This window comes from Carcharodon carcharias, chromosome 25 (assembly GCF_017639515.1).
Source record: "Carcharodon carcharias isolate sCarCar2 chromosome 25, sCarCar2.pri, whole genome shotgun sequence".
Classification (NCBI taxonomy): Eukaryota; Metazoa; Chordata; class Chondrichthyes; order Lamniformes; family Lamnidae; genus Carcharodon; species Carcharodon carcharias.
In genome coordinates this window covers 20,700,094-20,725,621 of record NC_054491.1, presented here as the reverse complement: position 1 = coordinate 20,725,621, position 25,528 = coordinate 20,700,094, and the positions used below count along the sequence as shown (strand labels likewise).

The 25,528-nt window shown below is 42.8% G+C and overlaps 1 protein-coding gene across 1 annotated transcript in view; it reads left to right on the top strand.

The window, feature by feature from the left end:
- The first annotated feature begins 524 nt into the window (after window positions 1-524).
- Window positions 525-25,528, top strand: part of nlrx1 (NLR family member X1) — a 32,665-nt gene continuing 7,661 nt past the window's right edge. The window contains exons 1-5 of the mRNA XM_041174095.1: window positions 525-814; window positions 17,344-17,473; window positions 19,487-19,571; window positions 20,886-20,977; window positions 22,699-24,709. Coding sequence (XP_041030029.1) covers window positions 17,386-17,473; window positions 19,487-19,571; window positions 20,886-20,977; window positions 22,699-24,709 — 2,276 coding nt within the window. The 5' untranslated portion in view covers window positions 525-814; window positions 17,344-17,385. The remainder of the gene's footprint in view (window positions 815-17,343; window positions 17,474-19,486; window positions 19,572-20,885; window positions 20,978-22,698; window positions 24,710-25,528) is intronic.

Below are 25,528 nucleotides of genomic sequence, written 5' to 3'. Positions count from 1 at the left end.
ACTAATAAATGAACACATTCAAAGAAAAACGTTTAAAAATACAACCTTTTTTTTTAACCGGGGTGTCATTACCAGGAATTGTGCAATTCTTCTCCTGGGCACCGTTTGCTGCAGTGATGAATTAGCCTCCAGTTCCTGGGGAGGCCGGGACAATTTTGGATAAATTAGCAAATCTCAATCACCTGGTGATAATCAAGATGCCAGAATTTCAATGCAGCAACTGTTATGTCCAAGTCAAGGCCAGACCACTTTCAGACAGCAAACTCAATTATCAGTGGTTTACAGGGGCTATGGGGGAAGAACAGAGGTTATAGTGGATAGGTTTAGGAGCAATGAGCCGAATGACTTCCTTCTGTGCTGTATCACACTATGCGGAAAATAGCAAACATTAAAATAAACTTAAAAACTCGATGCTTGCAGCCAGGGTCGTTTTATATGCTGCACAGATTTGGCAGGAAGTTAGTAAGAGGCATAGATGAGACTTTAAATGAGTGAGTGGAGATCAACAAATGAACTATTGAAGCAGCTTTAAATATCCGTAATCCGGCCTGGGGAGGCTCCCCAGATTACCGTCGGTAGAATTAGTGTTGGAGCTTTTTTTAGTTGCACCGTTGGCAGCAAGATCGCACTGGGGAGCTGCTGTCCCTAGGGCCCCACTATCCAGGGATCCTGCTCGCTCTATCTCTCTACTTTTTTAAATCTCTTGTTAAGGACGAGAACTCTTCCAACAGCCTGATGCTAAACCTCTGACAACAGAGGCACCGTTACTGCTGCAATGCAGAGAGGAGACACACTGTTTTAACGTTAGCTCAAGGTAACTTTTTTTTCATTTATTTAAAAGTTTTAGAAGCTGTAGTTTTCCCAGGACAGTTACAAGTTAACGCTTGTATCACTGGACGTATTTTGCGAATGTAAGATTCCTAAAGGTCGGCTATAAGGATAAGCAGAAGAATAAGCGCTCAAACATTTTTTTAGGGAAAAAGTCCCATATTTCAACTACTCTTACTGTGTCTCACTGTAAGGTGCAAGGTTGTTGAGATAAAAACAGAAAGCTTTCTCCTTCGGAAAAGTTACATTGGACTCGAAATACTAACTCTGTTTCTCCCTCCACAGATGCTGAGTTTTTCCAGCACTTTATTTTTATTTTGGATTTCCAGAATCTGCAGTTCTTTGATTTTACTTGGTTGTTGAGATTTGCAATGAATTTTCACCATTTGAATGTGCACTCTCAGAACTCAAGCCATATACCCTCTAAACTAGGACTCGGCTGTGACTCAAGTGTTCTTCTGTGTTAGAAGGTTGTGGGTTCAAACCCCACTCCAGGACCTGAGCACGTTATCCAGGCTGACATTCTCAGTGCAGTACTGAGGGAGTGCTGCACTGGTGGAGCTGCCATTTTATTCGATGAGGTGTTAAACCATGAGTCCTGTTTGCCTTCTCAGATGGATGCAAAAGATCCCAATGCACTATTTTAAAATAAAGTGGGAGCAGTGGGCAGGGGTGGTTCTCCGCAGTGTCCTGGCCAGTATTGATCCTTCAATCTAATGACATAAGTGACAGCACTTCAAAAAGCACTTCATTGACAGTAAAGCACTTTGGGACATACTGAGTTTGTGAAACGTGCTAAGTCCTTCTTTCAAGTTGATTTATTTTGATGTATTTCACTCTTTAATATGTGTATAATGTTATTGGAAATTATTTTTTAAAATAGAATTCTAATGGGGGCATGTGTCTTAAATAGATTAAAGCTAGCTAATCTGGGTGCTTTGATGTACAGTAGTTTTGAGATGTTAATTGGGTGAACACTAAGGGAAACAGGTAAAGTGTTCATTTGCATTTGTTGAATAAACCATTCAAGACTGCGGGTGAAATCTTGTACCTAGCTAGAAGAAACTGAACAATGTGTCTATTTTTTCACTTATGGATAAAATTGGTGCTATGAAAAGGGTTTGATTGTAATAAGAAGAGCTGAAATTCAAAAGGCCTAGTGATACAGCAGAAAGTTTATATTCAAAGGGAAAGCTAGCTATGTAAAGAAAGGAGTTTGTGTGTATGTATGTGTAAGTTAGAGGCATTTAAGAACTAACCAGCCTGTACGCCTCCAACCAACTTACAAAGGAACCTCATTTGGAATTCATAAGGTCAAATGTGCTTTGCCTGGTGTCTATTTAAAGTCTATGGGTTACTGTTGCCTTTGTAGAGATTTACCTGGGGGTGATTAATTTGGGGATTTGTTAAAGTTATTATAGTAATTTATAGTCATGTGTATGTATTTAATTTGTTGTCAAATTAATAAATGTTTAATTTTTTTTGTATAAAAGTCATGAGACTCTGGTTTTATTCCAACTGAATTCCGAGTCTGCATCTCAAAATTACAAACTGCAAAAATGGGTTATGACAGTTGTTTCAAGTTTCCCTCTGGATTTTGAACAACTCAGCCTTTACCATTGGCTGTGTCATAATACCTCCACATTCAGATGAAGCTGTGATCCCTCTCATCCTTCCCACCATAAATCCCTTTCCAATTTTTTTTATTCACTCATGTGATGTGGGCTTCGCTGGCAGGGCCAGCATTTGGTGCCCATCCCTAATTGTCCTTGAGAAGGTGAGCTGCCTTCTTGAACCACTGCAGTCCATTTAGTGTAAGTACACCCACAGTGCCGTTAGAGAGGGAGCTCTAGGATTTTGACCCAGCGACATGAAGGAACAGCGATATATTTCCAAGTCAGGATGGTGAGTGACATGGAGGGGAATTTCCAGGTGGTGGTGTTCCCATCCATCTGCTGCCGTTGTCCTTCTAGATGGTGGTGGTCATGGGTTTGAAGGTGCTGTCTAAGGAGCCTTAGTGAATTCCTGCTGTTGCATCTTGTAGATGGTACACACTGCTGCTGCTGTGCATCAGTGGTGGAGGGAGTGAAAGTTTGTGGATGTGGTGTCAATCCATTGGGCTGCTTTGTCCTGGATGGTGTCAAGCTTCTTGAGTGTTGTGGGAACTGCACTCATCCATGCAAGTGGGGAGTATTGCATCACACTCCTGACTTGTTCCTTGTAGATGGTGGACAGGCTTTGGGGAGTCAGGAGGTGAGTTACTCGTCGCAGGATTCTTAGCCTCTGACTTGCTCTTGTAGCCACAGTATGTATATGGCTAGTCCAGTTCACTTTCTGGTCAATGGTAACCTGCAGGATGTTGATTCAGTGATGGTAATGCCATTGAACGTCAAGGGGCGATGGTTAGGCTCTGTCCTGTTGGAGATGGTTATTGCCTGGCACCTGTGTGGCACAAATGTTACTTGCCACTTGTCAGCCCAAGCCTGGATATTGTCCAGGTCTTGCTGCATTGGGACATGGACTGCTTCAGTAGCTGAGGAGTTACGAGTGGTGCTGAACATTGTGCAATCATCAGTGAACATCCCCACTTCTGACCTTATGATGGAAGGAAGGTCTTTGCTGAAGCAGTTGAAGATGGTTGGGCCTACCCTGAGGAACTCCTGCAGTGATGTCCTGGAGTTGAGATGACTGACCTCCAACAACCACAACCATCTTCCTTTGTGCTAGGTATGACTCCAATCAGTGGAGAATTTTCCCCTGATTCCCATTGACTCCAGTTTTGCTAGGGCTCCTTGATGCCACACTCGGTCAAATGCGGCCTTGATGTCAAGGACAGTGACTCTCACCTCACCTTGGTAGTTCAGATGTTTTGTCCATGTTTGAACTAAGGCTGTAATAAGGTCAGGAGCTGAGTGGTCCTGGCGGAACCCAAACTGGGCATCTGTGAGCAGGTTATTGCTAAGCAAGGGCCGCTTGATCTGTTCTCAAATCTTGAAACGTTGATTTTTATTACCGTTCCATTCAATGCGGAATTTGTCAAAAGTTCCCAATCCCAGGACACTCCTATCCCATCAAGATGGTAACAGAATAAGGAAATTTTATGTCCTTAGTTGCACATTGGATGAAAATTTACACTATATTTTAGAAAACCAGTGGAGCTACAATCTTTTGGTTAAGAGACAATGTCAATGTCTATCAACTTTGAAGGGACCGAATGTATGGTTGATAAATTTGTTGATGATACAAGGATAGGTAGGAAAGTGACTTGTGAAGAGGACATAAGGGATCTGCAAAGGGATATAGATAGATGGAGTGGCCAATAAATTGGCAGATGGAGTATATTGTGATTTGGTGAAAGTGGACTGGAAACAGCTACTTGAAGGTAAATCAGTGTCAGAGGATTCAGAGGCATTCAAAGGAGAGAGTCTAGGGGTTCAGAGTAAACATGTTCTCACAAAGAAAAAGGGTGGGACGGCCAAATCTAGAGCCCCCTGGATGTCAGAAAGCTTACAGGGGCAAGATAAAGAAGAAAAGGAAAACTTATGTCCGACACCGAGAATTCAGAAGCTACAGAAAGTGGAGGGGTAAAAATCAAAATGGAAATTAGGAAATCAGAGGGGGCAAGAAAGAAAATTGGTAAGCAAAATCAAGGTGAACCCAAAGATATATTTTATCAATACATTAAAAGGATAACTAAGGGAAGAATGGGGCCCATAAAAGGCCAGAAAGATTACCGATGTGTAGAGACCAATAATGTTGGCATGGTTCTGAATGAATACTTTGCATCTGTCTTCACAAAAGAGTGGGACAATACACACATTATAGTTGAGGAGGAGGAGTGTGAAATATTGGATGTGATAAACATAGGGAGAGAGTGAGTATTAGTGTGATTAGTCCCCTTTAAAAGTGGATTAATCACTAGGGCCCAATGAAATGTTTCCAGGCTGTTAAAAGCAGCCGGGGGAGGAGACAGCAGAGGGTTCGACCATCATTTTCCAACTCTCCCTGGATACAGGTGTGGTGCCGGAGGGTTGGGGGACTGCAAATGTTGTATCTTTGTTCAAAAAGGGATTGAGGGATAGACCGAATAATTACAGGCCAGTCAGTCTGACTACGGTAGTGGGCAAATTACTGGATCAGTTCTGAAAAGACAGGACCAACTGTCACTTAGTAAGGCATAGATTAATCAAGGATAGTTAGCATGCATTTATTAAGGGAAGATCATGTCTGATTAACTTGATTGAATTTTTTGAGGAAATAAGGAGAAGCATTGATGACAGTGCAGTTGATGTGCTCTACATGGACTTTAGCAAGGCTTCTGACACAGTCCCACATGGCAGACTGGTTAAAAACATAAAAGCCCATGGGATCCAGGGAAATGCATCAAGCTGGGTAAAAAATTGGCTCAGTGGCAGGAAACAAAGGGTAATTATTGATGGGAGTTTTTGTGACTGGAAGGCTGTTACCAGTGGGGGTGAGGGGAGGGGTGTCTGCAGGGCTCCCTGCTTTTTGTGGTGTATATATTTAATGATTTGGACATAAATGCAGGGAAAATGATCCACAAGTTTACAGACCACAAAAATTTGCCGTGTGGTTGATAGTTGCTGTAGACTGTAGGAAGATAGCAATGGACTGGTCATGTGGGCAGAAAAGTGGAGTTCAGCCCAGAGAAATGTGATTTATTTGGGAAGGTCAAACAAGGAAAAGGAATAGACAATAAATGGGAGAGTAAATGAGTGTAGAGGGAGTGAGGGACCTTGGAATGAATGTCCACAGATTCCTGAAGGTAGCAGGACAGGTCGATAAGGTGGTTAAGGCGGCAAATAGAATCCTTTCCTTTATTAGTTGAGGTATAGAATAAAAGTGCAGGGTGGTTATGCTAAAACTGTATAAATCATTAGTTAGACCACAACATGAGTACTGTGCAGTTCTGGTCACCTCACTACTGAAAGGAAGTAGTTGCACTAGAGAGTACAGAGGAGATTTACGAGGATGTTTCCAGGGCTGAAAAAATACATCAAGAGGAAAGATTGTATAGGCTGGGGTTGGAAAAAGCTGAGGGGAGATTTGACTGAGATGTAGAAAATAGCGAGGGGCCTGGATAGTGTGGATGGGAAGGGCCTATTTACCTCAGCAGAGAGACCCTAAGACATAGGAGCAGAAAGTAGGCCATTCGGCCTATCGAGTCCGGGTCAGTGATTAGGGGGCACAGATTTAAAGTGATTAGCAGAAAGATTAGAGGGGAGGTGAGGAAAAACTTTTTCACCCAGAGTGTTGTGGGGGTCTGGAACTCGCTGCCTGAAAGGGTAGTAGAGGGGGAAACCCCCAACTCATTTAAAAGGTGTTTGGATATGCACCTCAAGTGCCGTAACCTTCAGGGCTACCGACCAAATGCTGGAAAGTGGGACTAGGCCAAGTGGCTTATTTGTCGGCTGGCGCAGACACGATGGGCTATTTGGCCTCTTTCTGTACCGTAAACTTTCTATGATTGATTCTACGAACGTGAGAAAATGTGAAATCGTCCACTTTGGCAGGAAGAATAGAAAAGCAGCATATTATTTAAACGGGGAGAGATTGCAGAACTCTTGAGGTACAGAGGGATCTGGGTGTCCTGGTACATGAATCACAAAAGGTTTGTATGCAGGTACAGCAAGTGATGAGGAAGGTAAATGGAGTGTTGTCATTTATTACAAGGAGAATGGAATATAAAATTGGGATGTTTTGCTGCAGTTGTGTAGTGTATTGGTGAGACCGCTCTGCAATACCGTGTACAGTTTTGGTCACCTCTTTTAAGAAAGGATATAAATGAGTCAGAAGCAGTTCAGGGAAGGTTCACTTGACTGACTCCTGGGATGGGGGGGGCGGTGCTGTCTTATGAGGAAAGGTTGGACAGGCTGGGCCTGTATCCATTGGAGTTTAGAAGAGTGGGAGGTGACCTTATTGAAACATATAAGATCCTAAGGGAACTTGACAGGGCGGATGCTGAAAGGATGTTACCGCTTGTGGAGGAGACTAAAACTAAGGGCGCACATTTTAAAAATAAGAGGTCTCCCATTCAAAGTGGAGATGAGGAGAATTTTTTTCTGAGAATTGTGAATCTTTGGAACTCTCTTCCCCAGAGAGTGGTGGCGGCAGGGTCAATGAATATATTTAAGGCTGTTAGATAAGATTTTTGACTAACAAGGGAGTCAAAGATTATCGGGTGTAGGTGAGAACGTGGAGTTCAGACCACAATCAGATCAGCCATGATCTTATTAAATGGCAGAAAAGGCTCGAGGGGCCAAATGGCCTACTCCTGCTCCTAATCTATATATTTGTAAAATAGATAATCTGAATACTAATAATCCATTTTTATAAAATTGCTCAATCATATCCACACTTATTTCTCTGTTAAGACCATAAGACATAGGAGCAGAAATTAGGCCATTCGGCCCATCGAGTCTGCTCTGCCATTCAATCATGGCTGATGAGTTTCTCAACCCCATTCTCCCTCCTTCTCCCCGTAACCTTTGATCCCCTTACCAATCAAGAACCTATCTGTCTCGGTCTTAAATACACTCAATGACCTGGCCTCCACAGCTTTCTGTGGCAATGAATTCCATAGATTCACCACTCTCTGGCTAAAGAAGTTTCTCCTCATCTCTGTTCTAAAAGGTCTTCCCTTTACTCTGAGGCTGTGCCCTCGGGTCCTCGTCTCGCCTACTAATGGAAACATCTTCCCCACGTCCACTCTATCCAGGCCTTTCAGTATTCTGTAAGTTTCAATCAGATCCACCCTCATCCTTCTAAACTCCATCGAGTATAGACCCAGAGTCCTCAAATGTTCTTCATATGTTAAGCCTTTCATTCCTGGGATAGTTCTTGTGAACTTCCTCTGGACCCTCTCCAGGGCCAACACATCCGTCCTGAGATACGGGGCCCAAAATTACTCTCAATATTCTAAATGTGGTCTGACCAGAGCCTTATAAAGCCTCAGCAGCACATCCCTGCTTTTATATTCTAGTCCTCTCGAAATAAATGCCGACATTGCATTTGCCTTCCTAACTACCGACTCAACCTGCAAGTTAACCTTGGACTAGGACTCCCAAGTCCCTTTGCACTCCAGATTTCTGAATTCTCTCCCCATTTATAAAATAGACTATGCCTCTATTCTTCCTACCAAAGTTCATGACCTCACATTTCCCCACGTTGTATTCCATCTGTCACTTCTTTGCCCATTCTCCCAACCTGTCCAAATCCTTCTGCAGCCTCCCCGCCTCCTCAAGACTACCTGTCCCTCCACCTATCTTTGTATCGTCTGCAAACTTAGCCAGAATACCCTCAGTTCCTTCATCTAGATCATTAATGTATAAAGTGAAAAGTTGTGGTCCCAACACTGACCCCTGCGGAACTCCACTAGTCACCGGCTGCCATCCTGAGAAGGACCCCCTTATCCCCACTCTCTGCCTCCTGCCAGACAGCCAATCTTCTATCCATGCTAGTACCTTGCCTCTAACACCATGGGCTTTTATCTTACTGAGCAGCCTCCTGTGCAGCACCTTGTCAAAGGCCTTCTGGAAGTCCAAGTAGATAACATCCATTGGCTCTCCTTTGTCTAACCTACTCGTTACCTCCTCAAAGAATTCTAACAGATTTGTCAGGCATGACCTCCCCTTGATGAAATCATACTGACTTTGCCCTATTTTACCATGCACTTTCAAGTATTCTGAAATCTCATCTTTAATAATGGACTCTAAAATCTTGCCAATGACCGAGGTCAGGCTAATCGGCCTGTAATTTCCCGTCTTTTACCTCACTCTCTTCTTAAACAGTTGGGTTACATTAGCGATTTTCCAGTCTTCTGGGATCCTTCCTGACTCCAGTGATTCTTGAAAGATCACCACCAACACCTCCACTATCTCTTCAGCTATCTCCTTCAGAACTCTGGGGTGTAATCCATCTGGTCCAGGTGATTTATCCACCTTCAGACCTTTCAGTTTTCCTAGATCCTTCTCCTTGGTAATGGCCCCCATACTTGCCCCTGCCCCCGACTCTCTTGAACTTTGGGGATGTTACTCGTGTCTTCCACCGTGAAGACTGACGCAAAGTACCTATTCAGTTCCTCCGCCATTTCTTTGTTCCCCTCTACTACTTCTCCAGTGTCATTTTCCAGCAGCCCAATGTCCACTTTTGCCTCTCTCTTACCCTTTATATAACTTAAACTCTTGCAATCTTCTTTTATATTACTGGCTAGTTTACCCTCATATTTAATCTTCTCCCTCCTTATTTCTTTTTTAGTTGTCCTCTATTGGTCTTTGTAGGCTTCCCAAAGCCCTGGTTTCTCACTGCTCTTTGCCATATTGTAAGCTTTCTCTTTAGCTTTTATGCTGTCCCTGACTTCCCTTGTCAGCCATGGTTGCCTCGTTCTCCCTTTAGTATGCTTCTTCTTCCTAGGGATGAATTTTTGCTGTGTCTCCCAAATTACTCCCAGAAACTCCTGCCATTGCTGTTCCACTGTCTTTCCTGCTAGGCTCATCTCCCAGTCAATTCTGGCCAACTCCTCTCTAATGCTTCTGTAGTTGCCTTTATTCAACTGTAATTCCATTACATCTGATTCCAGCTTTTCCCCCTCAAATTGCAGGGTAAATTCTATCATATTATGGTCACTTCCTCCTAAGGGTTCCTTCACCTTAAGCTTCCTTATCAAATCTGCCTCATTACACATCACTAAATCTAGAATTGCCTGTTCCCTAGTGGGCTCCACCACAAGCTGATCCAAAAAGCCATCTCATAGACATTCCACAAATTCCTTTTCTTGGGATCCACTACCAACCTGATTTTCCCAGTCTACCTGCATATTGAAATCCCCCATGATCACTGTAACCTTGCCTTTCTTACACACCATTTCTATCTCCTGGTGTATCTTGCGCCCCTCATCCTGACTACTGTTCGGAGGTCTGTACATAACTCCCATTATGGTTTTTTTACCTTTGCGGTTCCTCAACTCTACCTACACAGATTCTACATCATCTGACGCTATGTCATTTCTTGCTATCGATTTAATTTCATTTCTTACTAACAAAGCAACCCCACCCCCTCTGCCAACCTGCCTATCTTTTCGATAGGATGTATATCCTTGGATACTTAGTTCCCAGTCCTGATCCACTTGCAGCCATGTCTCCGTGATGCCCATCACATCTTACCTGCCTATTTCAATGCGCCACAAGCTCATTTGCCTTATTTCGTATATTACGTGCATTCAGATACAACACCTTCAGTACTGTATTTCCCGTCCCCCTTCTCATTGTCGTCCCTTTATCTGATGTGCTCGAAGTTAGATTCCTAGCCCTTTCCAAACGCTCTGAGCTATTTTGTGTTCTGGAGACTTTAATAGCCTCTCCTGGGCTCTTCTTTCTTTTCAGTTTTTTCATAATTTTCCATGAAGTTGAAATCACCCACCCACATGCTAACCTGCTGTTTTGTTTCCCATTAGTCACAGCTCTTGGAGTGTTACCCCCCTCCCCCACTTTCTAGTTTAAAGTCCTGTTGACCGCCCTATTTACCCTTTTTGCTAGAACATTGGTCCCAGATCGGTTCAGGTGGAGACCATCCCAACGGTACAGATCCCTCCTATTCCAATATTGATGCCAGTGCCCCACGAAATGGAACCCCTCTTTCCCACACCACTCCTTTAGCCTCGTGTTTACATCACTTATTCTTGCGTCCCTATGCCAATTTGCACATGGCTCGGGTAGTAATCCGGAGATTATAACCCTTGAGGACCTGTTCTTTAATTTAGTTCCTAGTTCCTGATAATCCCCAAATGGGTCCTCTTTCCTAGTCTTACCTATGTTATTTGTCCCGATGTGGACCACAACAACTGGATCCTCCCCCTCCCTTTCCAATATCCTTTCAAGCCTGGTCAGAGATGTCCCTCACCCTGGCACCGGGCAGGCAACATACCATGCGGGACTCTCAATCCTGCTTACAAAGGATGCTATCAATTCCCCTAATTATAGAATGTCCTACAACTACCACTTGTCTTTTTGCTCCCCCCTCTTGAATGGCCTCCTGTGCCACGGTGCCTTGGTCAGCTGGCTCATCCTCCCTACAGCCCTGTTCCTCATCCACACAGGGAGCAAGTACTTCGTACCTGTTGGACAAGGTCAAGATCTGAGGCTCCTCTGTTCCTGAACACAGGATCCCTCTACCTGCCTCACTTGCAGTCACACCCTGCTGACCCTGACCACTGACCGAATTTGAGGTACTTAATCTACCGGGTGTGACCGCCTCCTGAAACAAAATGTCCAGGTAACTCTCCCCCTCCCAGATGTGCTGCAGCATCCGTAGCTTGGACTCTAGTTCATCAATTCTGAGCCGGAGTTCCTCCAGCAACCAACATTTGCTGCAGATGTGGTCACTGCAGCTCGCAATGGGATCTGCCAGCTCCCACATCATACAGCTACAGCACAGCACCTGCCCAGCCATCTCTACTTAATTAATTAATTTATTAATTAGCTTTGCCGTGCGTTTTTTTTTTCAAATTTGGTGCCGATTTCCTGCCAACCAATCAGGTCACAGCTTTCCTGTAACATTGCTTTTTCAGTTTTGGTTTCAGTTACTCTGTGCCCCGAGGTCACCACTCCGGTGCTCCTCCCTCTGAGTCTGCTCCCTGGAGACAAGGCCGTGAATCCCCAAGGTAAGCTAGATTTACACTCACCGCTCCGGTGCTCCTCCCTCCAAGGAAGGAGATAATGTTAACCATTGATCAAAAAGCATTAGATTTTAAGCATTTTTGTGCAAAATTTTGTACCTGAACGCTGGCCATTTATTCACTTCTGCCTTCCATCTATGGCATCTTTCAGCAGGAAATTTACTGCCCATTATCTCCCCCTCCCCCTTATCTTCCTTTCTCCTATCTCCACTTTATTTCCTCTCTTATGTTGGAAACATGGGACTAGCTAGACAGGGTTGATGTGATTTACCTTCCAATCTGTTTCCCCAATTGCCTCAATTAGCTTGTTCCCCTGTGCCTGAAGTCTGAAACTTGAATGTATGCATGGGCAAAAATCTGGCAGATGGAGTATAATGTGGGAAAAAGTGAAGTTGTTCACTTTGGCAGGAAGAATAAAAAAAGTAGAGTGTCACTTAATCAGAGAATGACTGCAAAATTTCAAGGTGCGGAGGGATCTGGGTGTTCTAGTGCGAGTCACAAAAAGTTAGTATGCTGCAGATACAGCAAGTAATCAAGAAAGCTAATGGAATACTATCCTTTATTATCAACATAAAGGTAAGGATGCTACACTACAGTTGTACGGGATATTGGTGAGACCACATCTTGAATATTGTGTGCAGTTTTGGTCTCCTTATTTAAGGAAGGATGTAAATGCATTGGAGGTGGTTCAGAGGAGGTTTACTAGATTGATACCTGGAATGAGCAGGTTGTCTTAATGAGGATAGGCTGGGCTTGTTTCCACTGGAGTTTAGAAGAGTGAAGGTTGACTTGATTGAAGTATATAAGATCCTAAATGGTCTTGCCAAGGTGGATATGGAAAGGATGTTTCCTCTTGTGGGTGACTCTAGAACTAGGGGCTGCTGTTTTGAAGTTAGGGGTCACCCTCTTAGGACAGAGATGAGGAGAAATTTTTTGAGGGTTGTGTGACTTTGGAACTCTCTGCCTCAGGAGGCAAAGTGGGGTCATTGAATATGTTTAAGGTAGCGATAAATAGGTTCTTGTTAAACAAGTAATTCAAAGGCTCTCGGGAGTATATAGGAATGTGGAACTTGAAACATAAGCAGATCAGCCGTGATCTTATTGAATGGTGGAGCAAGCTCGAGGTGCCGAAGGGCCTACTTCTCCTCCTCTTTCGTATGTTCACATTAGGCACTGGCCCAGGTTGTGTCAGTGAGTGAAGCGGTTCTATTTTTAACAGCCATTCAGACTAGTACATATTAAAGCTGGAATTGGATTTCAACCTGTTAAACAAACCCACTTACAACATGAAGGACAACTGCAACTTAGATTTTGATAAAAGTAAATAAACAAACCTATCAATTTCAGGCACAAGGTTGAATTAATTGCTGAATGTGCACAACAGTTACATGTACAGAGTAAAGTTCAGAAAGTATGTGCATGTGTTTAAACTAAAGATACTCACAAATACAGTTAAATAATAGGAACATTGGAATTACTGGGTGATGAAAGACCAAGGTCGATTTAGTTCACCTTCTGCCATCCTGGTAGTGACATGATACAACAACAGTGGTATTGTTAACTAATCACAATGATCAATCTGTATCAATGAGACTACAACAGAGCCAGACATGAGGTGAGGAAAACCCCAAATGGTGAAGAGTTTTGGGAAACTGGGGTCCAATTTTGCCTGTTCTTTCTAAGCCACGCCACACTGCACATCATTGCTCAGATTAATCATATACTGTATCCCAAACTCTTTTTAAACTGCATTTGAATGGATCAATATTAATTCCTTCCATTGTCTTCCCAGGCAGCCTGTTCCAAAGACTGACCACTGACTCGTTGAAATGTTGTTTCCATTGTTTTGTATATACCCCCTCTCCACAACCCCTTCATGGCACAGGCCATGTCCTCTGGTTCTACTGTAATAAAAACTGTCTGGCAGCATCTGTGGTAATAGAAATAGTTAACATTTCGAGTCTGTATGATTCTGGGGAACTGAGGAGAGTTAGAAATGTGATGGGTTTTATGCTGATGAGAAAGTGGGGGTGGGGGCGGGGGGGGGTGCGGTGCAGATGGAGCAAAAGAGAAGGTTAGGTATAGGTTAGAGGGTGGGGAGATTAAATGACAAAGATGTCAGGGAACCAAAGGGAAAGGAAGTGTTAATGATGGATTTAAAGGAACGAAGGATTGGTCCAAAGTTAGAAGCAGTTCAGAAAAGGTTTATGAGACTAATGCCACGAATGGGTGGGTTGTTTTATGGGGAAAGCTTGGACAGGTTAGGCTTGTATCCACTGGAGTTTAGAAGGGTAAGAGGTGACTTGATCAAAACCTTTAAGATCTGAGGGGCCTTGACAGGGTGGATGTAGAGAGGATGTTTCCTCTTGTGGGAGAATCTAGAACTAGGGGTCACTGTTTATAAATAAGGGGTAGCTCATTTAAGACAGAAAGGAGAAGTTTTTTCTGAGGGCCATGAATCTTTGGAACTCCCTTCCTCAAAAGGTGGTGGAAGCAGGGTCTTTGAATATTTTTAAGGCAGAGCTAGATAAATTTTTGATTAACAAGGGGGTGAAAGGTGGGAGGTTACAATCAGATCAGCCATGATCTTACTGAATGGCAGAGCAGGCTTGAAGGGCCTACTCCTCCTCCCAGTTTGTATGTTTGTAGTAGGTGTGAATAGCAGAATAAAGGTCAGCGCTGCCTGGAAGCAAAAACATGAGAACAAGATACAGACAGGCACTCTGCTTTTACTGTTCTGTACAAGATGAAACAGACTGTTGTGGTTGACATTACTTGGCCTTTCTTAGAATCCTAATAACAGTAATGTTCCACCTGTCAGTCATCTCTTCAAATGCCCTGTTCAAATGATCATTCAAGGATCTGTTGATAGACAAAAAGCAAGTTCATTCATGCAGTAAAAACAAGCTGCCCTCTGGTTGGAATGAATCATGGCACCTTGCAGTGTTGTACTCGAACATCCAGCCAAGAAACTACCAGGTGTGGCTCCTGCTTTGTGTCAATGATGGACTTTAGCAAGAGTAGCAAACATCAGCCTCAGTACTTCTGGATAAGGGAGGGGAAGGTTGAATCATTTTCCATTCTTTATTGTTGCTCGCTGTTCTAAAGGAACAATAACGCAATTGAGCTCAATTGGAATGCACTACAGGGTCCAGTAGCAGGTAAACCCTCTCTACCCAGATGGTGAATCAGCACCTGAATGAGGTACTGTGGAAAGCCAAGGAGCAGTGCCCCAAACTGAGTCAGTAGCTTAAAGAGGTTTTCTCAGGGTTGAGAAAAGGCAATTAGAGTATGTTGTATAAGCCTGTTGAAATATCTGAACTAAAGATCATTGATGCTTTAATGCTGAACTAGGTTTTGTGCCCTTTGAGTCACATATGATGCTATGTAGAAATACTACTCGAAAAATAATTTGTCAAAAAGGTTTTATAATTTTTAGGAGAAAATGAACTTGCATTAGGTCTTAGCATGTCCTTAGGGCATCTGTGAGAAAGGAATGGAGTGATTCAGTAACAGGGAAATATGGCACAAGGCAAAAGGAGCTGATATTGGGAGAAGTAAAGAAACAAAAGAGAGTGCAGAGGAGGTGTGAATGGTTGCACAATGTCGAAAGAAAGTTGAAGCATTGAGTAAAATCGAGTTGCTGAACTCAGTGTTGAGCCTGGAAGGCTGTAAAGTATCCATTAGCATGATGAGGTGCTGTTCCTTGGGCTTCTTTGGAACAATGTAGAAGGCTGAAGGCTGAGAACGCAGAACAGGAATGTGATAGAATTACACTGAAACTGAACAGAAACTCGGGTCATGCTTGCAATCATCCAACCTGTGCATGTGAACCCACTCTTGGCAGTTATTAAAGAAGGAATTCAAACAACAAAATACTGAACAAACAACTGTTTATTAATCTTAGAATCATGGTTAGTAGCACTTAAAACAAATACAACTCATCCTGTGGAGTGATTGTGATTTCTGAACTTAAATCTCACCCTTAGTCTCATAAAAGCTTGTAGAGTGGCACTTGGATTTCCCTAATTTATGAAATGCTCTCTCTCTCTCTCTTTGTCAGAGAGACACACTCTCTGCTTTTGTTAGAAAGATCCTTTTGCAGTCCTTGTTTAATTGATGTTAAAAAGCACAGCACTGAAGCAAGAGCTAAAAACCGAAGATTGAACTTCAGTGTCAAAAACAGTCTTATAAATTCTTAATTTTCAAAGAAGGCTCCTCATTCCATTGATTATCACATGCATTAGAAGAGTTGAGTCCTTGATGTGCCAGCCACCCCTCTCAACCATGTTGCCCTCCACATCAAACCAATCATGCTCGTTCAGTTTATTTACTCCCATAGCTTCAGTCTGTCATCAAAGGGCCTCACACAAGTCTAGACAAGGCAGAGCATTACTTAGTAAGCCTGTGATCTTTGAGAACTAGCTTTCTGTTCTTGGCAAGCAATTTTTAGTTTGTAAGAGCATTCAAGATTTAATTATTACCAATTCTTTCTTTCAGTCTGTTGATATTTTGTGGCCACACTTAAGGCAGTCATCTCAGTTCTGGAACTTGTATTTAAAGATGGCGGTGCTTGTGTGGGGAGGATGGACTTTACCTAGTGCACATTAGGTCCCCCTTTGTCTTTGGCTGTTAAGTAAGTTCAAAAATTAGCAGCTCAGTTAGTCTCCATAAACCTAAATTTGTTGCATATATCTTTACGCATGCCAAATCCCGTACCCATCACTCCTGTGTTCACTGCCTTACATTGGTTAACCAATACCTTGATTTTAAAATTCTCACCTTGTTTTCAAATCCCAAATGGCTTTGCCCCTCCTGTTTCTGTAATCTCCTCCAGCCCCACAACCCTCCAGGATACCTGCACTCCTCTAATTCTGGCCTCCTCTACATCCCCAATTCTATTCATCCCACCAGTGGTGACCATGCCTTCAGCTGCCTGGGGGTATGCCATCTGATTTAAAATATACTTCCCTGGTGCTGACCTGAGCTCTAACTTGGTCCTGCCCAGTCACTCTCACCACCCAAGATGACAAATGAATTTAAACTGTATTGCCTAATGACCTGAGAGCCTGCAATGCAGAAAAATAACTTCCAAGAATAATGTAGGAAGCCTCAAACGTCCTGAATGAGTATCCTGTTTGGCTATTCTGATGATTGCATAGACCCAAGTGAGACTGGGGAATATTGTTTCTCTATTAAAATTTGACTGACGTGAGCTGCCCTCTGAGTGTCACTGGTGAATATTGGTGATGGTAATGTATGTCATGAGACCACTTGTACTATCTTCTCCGTGCCCCATGTAAGCTCAACTGTTGCATCGTTATGGTTTCAAGTTCTACTTTGTTTGAACTTCTAAGAAACAAAGTTGTTGAATATTTAATTGTGGTTGTGTGATGCATCATCACAGCAAAGCATTCTTTCTGGAAGATTTTGGAGTTTTTCAGTTTTCTTATTTTCTCCTGAGGACGCTGCCTCATGCAGAAATGTGACACCTCATCACTCAGTACCTTGCTGCTCTATCTTGATTTGTGAGCCTTAGAAGCCAGCCAATCAGCTAGTGATCGTCAAATTGAATCCCATCTTATCTGCATTTTTCCCCCAGGGATTCCTGGATCATGACAGAAAGAAGCATTTATATAGCGCCTTTCACAACCCGGGATACTCCATAGCACTCTGAAACCAGCAGATGGAATCCCAGCAAATTCTATTAAGAATTGTTGATGACCTGTATTGATGCTATCATTTGAGTCTGTCTTGTATTTATTTACTCACAGGGACACTTATCTTGTATATAGTATTGTATGTTCTTGTATCTCTTTCAGGTGTTTTGGAGGTTCTGTACATGAGTCCCTTGCTGTGCCAGAATGCAGCGTTTGAAGCATCTACCCACTAGATCAAAATGCACTTTGATAAAACACCAGACATTGAACACTGTTGTGCGTCCTTTCACTGGTAAGTGATGAATCACTGACAAAATTGTGCACTATCCAACGATGGTAGTGTTCCTTTACTGCCTTAGAGCAAACTGGAGTCTTTACATATGGTTGAACAGAAAATCTTGTGCTGCACGTGCTAAAATGTTTAACAAATGTCTTTTCAAGGAATTGGATTGTATTGTCTAGTGTCATTCCTATCACTGAGGGCTGAAACTCTCCTCCCACCTCCACCATCTTCGAGTTCAATTCTCCAACACATGCCTTCCTGAGCTGCACCCAATGCCGACTATAGTTTGTTCAAACCTCCATAATCCACATCCCATCATTTGCTAACCTCATCCTGTATCACAAATTCCTCCCCACTGCCCATCCCAGTTGACCTCCAGGAGCTTTCCAACTCTCCATCTGCCCCATTATTTACAAATTCCTCTATGGTTCTGCTTTGCAATCTCCCTCAGTCCTGTGTCCCACCCCAACTCTTTCAGTCTCTAACTCTGACCTACTGTGCTACCAGTTACCAAATCCACATGGGATTCCAGAATTCTGTCTCAGTACCTCCAACTATGTCTGTCCGACTCAAAAACTCCTAAAATCTTCCTCTATGACCATGCTTCAGTCACGTCACCTAACTCCTCTGGTGTTGATCGGTAGCCTTGCGGACATAGAGATACGTTTTAAAGGTTCTTTGTATGTCACTTGGTGACATTGTCCCTTCAACTGTGGGACCTTGATCCATACCTAGCACAGCTAAAGTGGTTAAAATCTCTACTTTGTCAGATATAAAGGCCCTAAGTGTTTGGAGAAAGTCTCATCCAGTTGTCAATGGACAGAAAAGGAACTACTCGGGATTCATTAGAACAGAAAATTCTGGAAATGCTCAGCAGGCTAGGCAGCAGCTGTGTAGAGAGAAATGGGGTTAGAGTTTTTGGTTGGTGATGACCCTTCATCAAAACTGAGGAATTATATAAATGTAATAGGTTTTGAGCAATTGAAAAAGGAGAACAGAGAGGAAAAACACAATAGTAGGTCTGTTATAGGATGGAAGGCGGGGGAGGTTAAATGACAAAAGGTAATGGGTAAAGAAATGAAAGATGTGTCTACAGGAGGTGTGAATGGCTGGATAACAGCTCTCTGAACACAAAGTGAACCAATAAAGACTATAAAATGAAGGCAGAGATTATGATTTAAAGTTGTTGACCCCGATGTTAGGTCCAGAAGACTGTAGAGTGCCAAGTTGAAAGATGGGACATTGTTCCTCAAGCTTGCATTGACTCTGCGTTAACTCTGTTTCTTTCCACAGGTTCTGCCAGATGTGCTGAGAATTTCCAGTATTTTTTGTTTTTATTTCCAATTTCCATCATCTGCAGTATTTTTGCCTTTTTTCTGCTCCGAGTTCATCCCAGTTAGCACCATTGGTATCTCAGTCAAAGATTTTGTAACTTTCATATTGTTCCATGGGATTTTACAGGATAGACATGAAGAAAACATTTCTGTTTGGAGGAATCTAAAACTCGAAGCCATGACAATAAACTAATCACTAACAAAATCCAATAGGAAATTCAGGAGAACTTCTTTCACAGAGAGTGGTTAGAATTTGGAACTGACTACCACAAGGAGTAGTTGAGGTGAATAGCATAGAAAGACTTGAGGGGAAGCTAGATAAACTCATGAGGGAGAAAGAAATAGACAGATATGCTGATGGGGTAGGATGAGGCTCGTGTAGAGTATTGACACTGCAGTGAATCCAGCAGCTTCATTGTGGAGCCTTAAGTATTCACTGAAGGCAGGAGAGGCAGTGGAGGGGAAAGCACAGATGGACTGGTAGTGAAGTAGAGGATTATCATAGGGCTGGAAGGAGCGTTCATGGAGCTCCCTGCTATCACAGAAATCATTTAAAAAAAACTTGCTGGCAAGGTTTTCATTGTAGTCTTTACATTCAACTTTCCAATTTGTTTTCAACCTCCTGTTTTTGATATCCAGGTGATTGAAGGTGAAAGGTTCCCTTTTACTTAATTTGGTCTTTCTGCAGGTGCTAGTACAATGGCATCTGCCGGGATTCAGTGTCTCCAGCTCCAGAGCTCGAAGTGGCTGGTCATTGCAATAATCAGGAACATGTGAGTACAAATTTAATTTTGACTCTAACCAGATACCTGCCCTCTTCCAATCATCTTTTAAGTTAGGCAACAGTAGCACTGAGAAAAGGTTCTGAAAGTGTCTCCGTTTGGGATGGGATGGATTTTAGTATCTGGGGGTGGAAAGCAATTCTCAGTTTCAAAGTAGCCTGTATTGGAAGTTTCAGCCAGGATCAATGATGGGTCTAATGGCTTTTTCTTTGGGTCACTCTCGTTCAGCATAAGCTCAATGCTGAACTCCCAGATGTTGAATTCTGTGCCCCTCTCTCAGCAGAGTGCAGTCAGTAATTTGCTGAGGGAGATGATTCCTTCTGAATGCTCAGTATAATTAAGCCTGTTTATAAAGAACTCTGTTATAATTTCACTATGGCTGTGAAAGAAAGAAGAAAGACTTGTATATATAGCATCTTTCATGACCTCGGGACTTCCCAAAGCACTTTACAGTCAATAAAATACTATTGAAGTGTGGTGTCATAAGTCATAATTACAGCCAAATAACTTCCCTGATCCTGAAAATTTAACTTTACAAGTGTGGAATCTCAGTCCTTAAGAATTTAGTTGGAGATTTGCCTTTTCTTTCTGTTGCTTATATCTCTCTTAATCTCATCTATCTTTTCCTGTCTTGGTTGAAAAGACGTGATGTTCCTTGTCCTGCTCTCTCATGCCACAGATCTCCTATGGAGGACATCATGCTGGATTAGAAGACAGATTACAGCAGGTTGCTAATCAAAAGCTCTCAAACTCTGTAGGCAGCTTTCAGCGAGCCCACGGACTGCAAAATATAGGCAAATCTGTTTTTACTGCTGTTCATTGAGAGATGAATATTAGCCAGGGCATTAGGAAAAGCCTCCCCTGCTCTTCAAAATTGTTCTTTATCATCCACCTGAGAAGCAGGCATAGGAATGGGAGTAGGCCATTCAGCCCCTTGAACCTGCTCTGCCATTCAAGTAGATCATGAAGCTCCCTTGGTTTGACATCTTATTTGAAAGATGACACCTCTGACAGTGCAGCACTCCCTCAGTAATGCATATTGTGCTAAACTCTTAGAGTGGGACTTGCCACTAAATCAAGAGGTTGTTAGTTCAAGTGTGCTATCCACTGAAACATGACTGACAATTGGGGCACATTAGGGAGAAGCTCCCACTCTAGCACACTTAGGCATGTCAGCCAGTATGTTGTGCTCCCAAGCACTTTACTCGGGACCTGCTTGCTGTTATGTATTGAAGCAGCTATTTATCAATAGCATAATTTGCTGAAGAGAAAAAAAATCAGCTTTTCACTTCCATTTTCTTTCAGAAGTTTGACTCGTTTTGGGAGGTCTGAATTCTTATGGTGTCCTCAGTACCTGGTCCATCAGTGTAAGTCACTGAGCACTAGCTCTAGTCAAGGTAAGTAAATGCTTTTCAATGTCTCTACTGGTGATTTTTCCCCTTTTTGACAGGGCTTTTCAGAGAAAGCAGGTTACAGAGATGAGAGGAATAGCCAGCTAGGTTCTATGGCAGAATTACTGGAATCTTACAAACACAGGAGAGAGAGGTTTTAGGTCTTCCTCTTTGCAGGTTAGGAGCTGTACTGCCAGCATTGTTAGCACTCTCAACCCTGGTCACCTGGTTAGGAGCCAATTAAAATGCTGTTGTCAGACTGTTCCCCTTAGTCCAAGACATCTTTCCGGCACCATCTGATTCTTTTATGGCATACTCTGTTCCAGGATAGTAACATTGTAGATATTCCTCATCCTATTCCAGTGAACATGTCTTTCAGCCACAGCCATGGTAGTGTTTAAAGCCACAGTCGAAGAAAAATAAAACTAGGTTCTTTACAATGTGCATTTGAGGACTTGGTGATAAACTATAACCTGTGGGATTGCTGGAATTCCTCCTGTGCTGAGGCAATTGTAAAAGACACTTGAACTCCTACAACAACTATTTGTAGTTACCTTTACATTATTTGCCTTTAATGTAGTAGAACATCCCCCAACGTTTCATAGGAGTATAATTAGATGAAAATTAATACTCTGCCACATAAGGAGACATTGAGACAGGTGGCCAAAAGCTTTCTCAAAGAATTAGGTTTTAAGGTGCGACTTAAAGGGGGAGAGAGAAGTGGAGCAGTTTAGGGAGGGAATTACAGAACTTAAGGCTGAGACAGGCACAGCTATCAATGATGGTAGCAAAAGAACAAGATGCTGGAGTTGGCCATTTGGTCCTTCAAACCTGCTCCACCATTCAATATGATTGTAGCTGATCTTCTCCCTCAACTCCACCTTCCCACACTATCCACATATCCCTTAGTTCCATTAGTACTAAAAACCCATCGACCTCTGCCTTGAATATTTTCAATGGCTGAGCATCTGTTTTCAGGAAGAGGACTTAATTCTTCTGGTGAAAAATGTTCAGCTTACCTCAGTCCTAAATAGCCAACCCCTTATTCTGGAACTGTGACCTTGTATCCAGGTTCCCCAACCAGGGGGAATAACCTCCCAGCACCTAGCCTCCAAGCCCCTTGAAAATTTTATGTTTCAATGAGATCCCCTCCCATTCTTCTAAATTCTAGAGAATATCAATCGAGACTAATTCATCTCTCCTCGAAGGGGTGAGGGAGCGGACAGGGGCTTGGTGTTGGAGGAGCACTGAGTGCTCAGTAGGTTGAAGGACTTGAGATCACAGATAGCGAGGGACAAAGATACAGTTAAACTGCAGTTAGAGCATTATGTACAATTTTAGGAATCCATTATAAGAAGAGAGCAGAAACAGATGTTATCAGGACCAAGAGCTTACAATTATAAAACAGACCTGAAAAGTTAGTGGTGTCCTCACCAATAATTATCCTTCGAGCAACATCACTAAAATGGATTGTCAGGTATTTTCACATTGCTGTTTGTGGGAACTGGCTATGCATAAATTGGCTGCCAAGTTTCCCACATTACCACAATGGCTAAACTTAAAATTAGCTCCATGGGACATCCCAAGGTTGTAAAAGGCGCCACAGAAATGCAAGTTTTTTTTACTCCATCCTTCTGCTAACGTGTTGCGTCACACGCTAATTTTATCATAGGCAAAAAGTAGTGATGGATCCTAGTACGGTGTAACCATTTCTTTCTATATTGTAGCAGATCCCATTGAGCAACACAGGAAGAGACTGAGAGACTGGTTCAGTCACATGCCTAATGAGGAGATGCAGTTTGGCTCATTCTCATTGGAAAACTGGTATATTGATCCAGTGATTACTGAAAGCTCCCCCAATGAGAATAGGGAACTCACTGCAAGATTGGGAGTCTATAGTCACATCAAACCTAACAAATCCAAAATCATAACGGTCGACAAAGTGTTCACGAATGTTTGCGATGAGTCCCCTGTGAAGAACGTGGTTTTGTATGGGATGGTGGGAATGGGGAAGAGTACGATTATTAATAAACTTGTCTTGGATTGGTGTGACGGGAAGTTCAATCAATTTGATATAATCCTGCCCTTCTCCTGTGAAGATTTGTCCTCGCGGGACCAGCCCACATCTCTGAATAAATTAATCACTCGAAAGTATACCCAGCTGAAAACCATTGTGCCTCAGATTGGGTCGGGAAAACAAGGAAATGTCCTCTTTGTTTTCACTGGCCTGGAGCAACTTAAGCTTGACTTTCGCCTCTCAAAGACCGAGCTGTGCAATGATCCAAATGAGCCACTGCCGCCCAACAGCCTGTTGGTCAACCTGCTCCGAAAATACCTGCTCCCAGACGCCAACATCCTGGTCACCACCCGGCCTTCAGCTGTGGATTCAATCCCGTCCAGGTATGTTGACAAGTATGCCCGTGTCTGTGGCTTTACTGATCTGGAGCTGCAGTACCTATACTTCAAGAATCGACTGAACATGTCTGGGGATGATCAAGCCAACAAGAATTTGATGAAGATGCTGTTCAGGAACTTGCAGAGACAAAGCCAACTTACAGCTGACTGTTTCCTGCCATCTTATTGTTGGATCATCTGTGCAACATTGCATTTCCTCCATTTTACCACTGCGAACATGCCCATTCAGACACTGACCGGCCTCTATACCAGCTTCCTGAGATTAAATTTTGGTGGTCAAATCCTACACACCAGCAGCCAACAAAACATCTCAATCGTGCGTTACATTGCCAAAACAGTTGGCAAATTAGCCTACGAGGGGATAGAAAAGAAGAAAATGCACTTCAGTGAAGAGGACTTGCAGCAATGCTTTGAATTGGACAATAAAACAGAGGAAGAGTTGAACCAGTTAACTGTCTTTCAGATTGACATGTTAGGGTTCTTTATGTCTCCCACTGCTCAGCATTACTCTGACCCACTTCTTAGATTTACTATACCTGCAATGCAAGAGTACTTGGCTGCCCTGTATGTTGTTTTGGGGGAGAAAAAAAGCATCTTGGAGAGAGTGGGAATTGTGGTGTCTGACACCATCGGAAAAGCCAGTGAAGACGTGGCAGCTATTTTGGCCATTGTATCGAAACTTGTGCCGTTCAGAATTCTGACGTTGGTGAGACTTGTAAACATTTTCCCACGGATCTTCAGAAAGATTGACACCAAGAGCAAGAAGGGCATCGCAAACACCATGATCCTTGAAATGTTCAAACGAGATGATGAGTTCAACAGTGACGTTTTAGAGCAAATAAATGTGAGTATCCTTGGTGAAGAGGTGGAGGTTAGCAGCACAGCAAGCAGTGAAAGAACAAGCACTCAATGCTTTGAACTCTTCCCAACGTTCATGGCCGGATTGTTGGCACAGAATAATCGCCTCCTACTGGAGCAGCTTGGCTGTACCATAAAGAACATAACTGTGCGTGAAATAGCAAACAATTTGAAGAAACCTCTCAGCAACATCACTAACAAGCAGTTGCCTCCCTCCGAGTTCATGGACCTCCTGTTCTTCCTGTATGAGTTGCAGAATGATGCCTTTGCAGGGGAGATCTGCAAGTCTTTCCAAAGCTTGAATTTGTCCAAAGTTAAGATGACCCCTTTGAAGTGTTTTGTGATTGCTTCAATAATGAACACATCCAGCCACCCAATGGAGGAGATGAACCTCAGTTTGTGCAACTTAAATGAAGACTGCTTGAAAATCCTTCAACCACTTCTTCTCAGATGCAAGGATTTAAAGTAAGTTTTGTGACTTTTTTTTCCTGTTTTTTTTTTTCTCTTCCACCCCCTTTTTGTTCTTCTAGGGTTTGTCTCTGTGGGTCATGCAAATTTTTCTCTTAAGGTAATGATCCAGTTCTCTGTTGATAGCCACCATTTGACTATGCCTCCGCTACACTCCCAGGCAGTGCATTCCAGATCCTAACCACTCACTGTGTAAAGGAAGATTTTCCTCATATCACTGTTGCTTTTTTTTTGCCAATCCACCTTAAATTGGTTTCCTCTGGTTCTCAGCCTTCTGCAAACAGGAACAGTATCTGCATATCCGGTGCAATTCTTCAATAACTTGGGATGAGAACGCACCTGCTATCGGGAGACAAATTCTCTGTGTCTCATTATTCCATTGTAACTGGGATGTAATCAGGACATTGGCTTGGCAGAGGGAGGATTGAACCATTTACCCACCATTTTGTAGAGTTGGAGCTGCAATTGCCAAATTTATGAATGGTGGTGGGTTTTGGATAATTCCTTCCTGATCCTTTTAAATAGATTCATACAACTGCACACAGTTGTTTGATAATTCACTTAATTTATTATCAACAACATCTTAAACACCCTTACCAACCATTCAGAATAGTGCACATTAGCCCTGCATACAAAACTTACTGTATACAGATTGAATAAGAAATCATGAAGGTGTCTTCTCCAAGCCTGTTAACACACAAAGGGTTCAAATGCATATTTTTCTCCTCTCTAACTAAATAAAACATGATATCTCTCTTAACTCCCTCTTGGTTCTGTTCCTGCTAAGTGCAACCCTTACTCATATTTTACAACAAC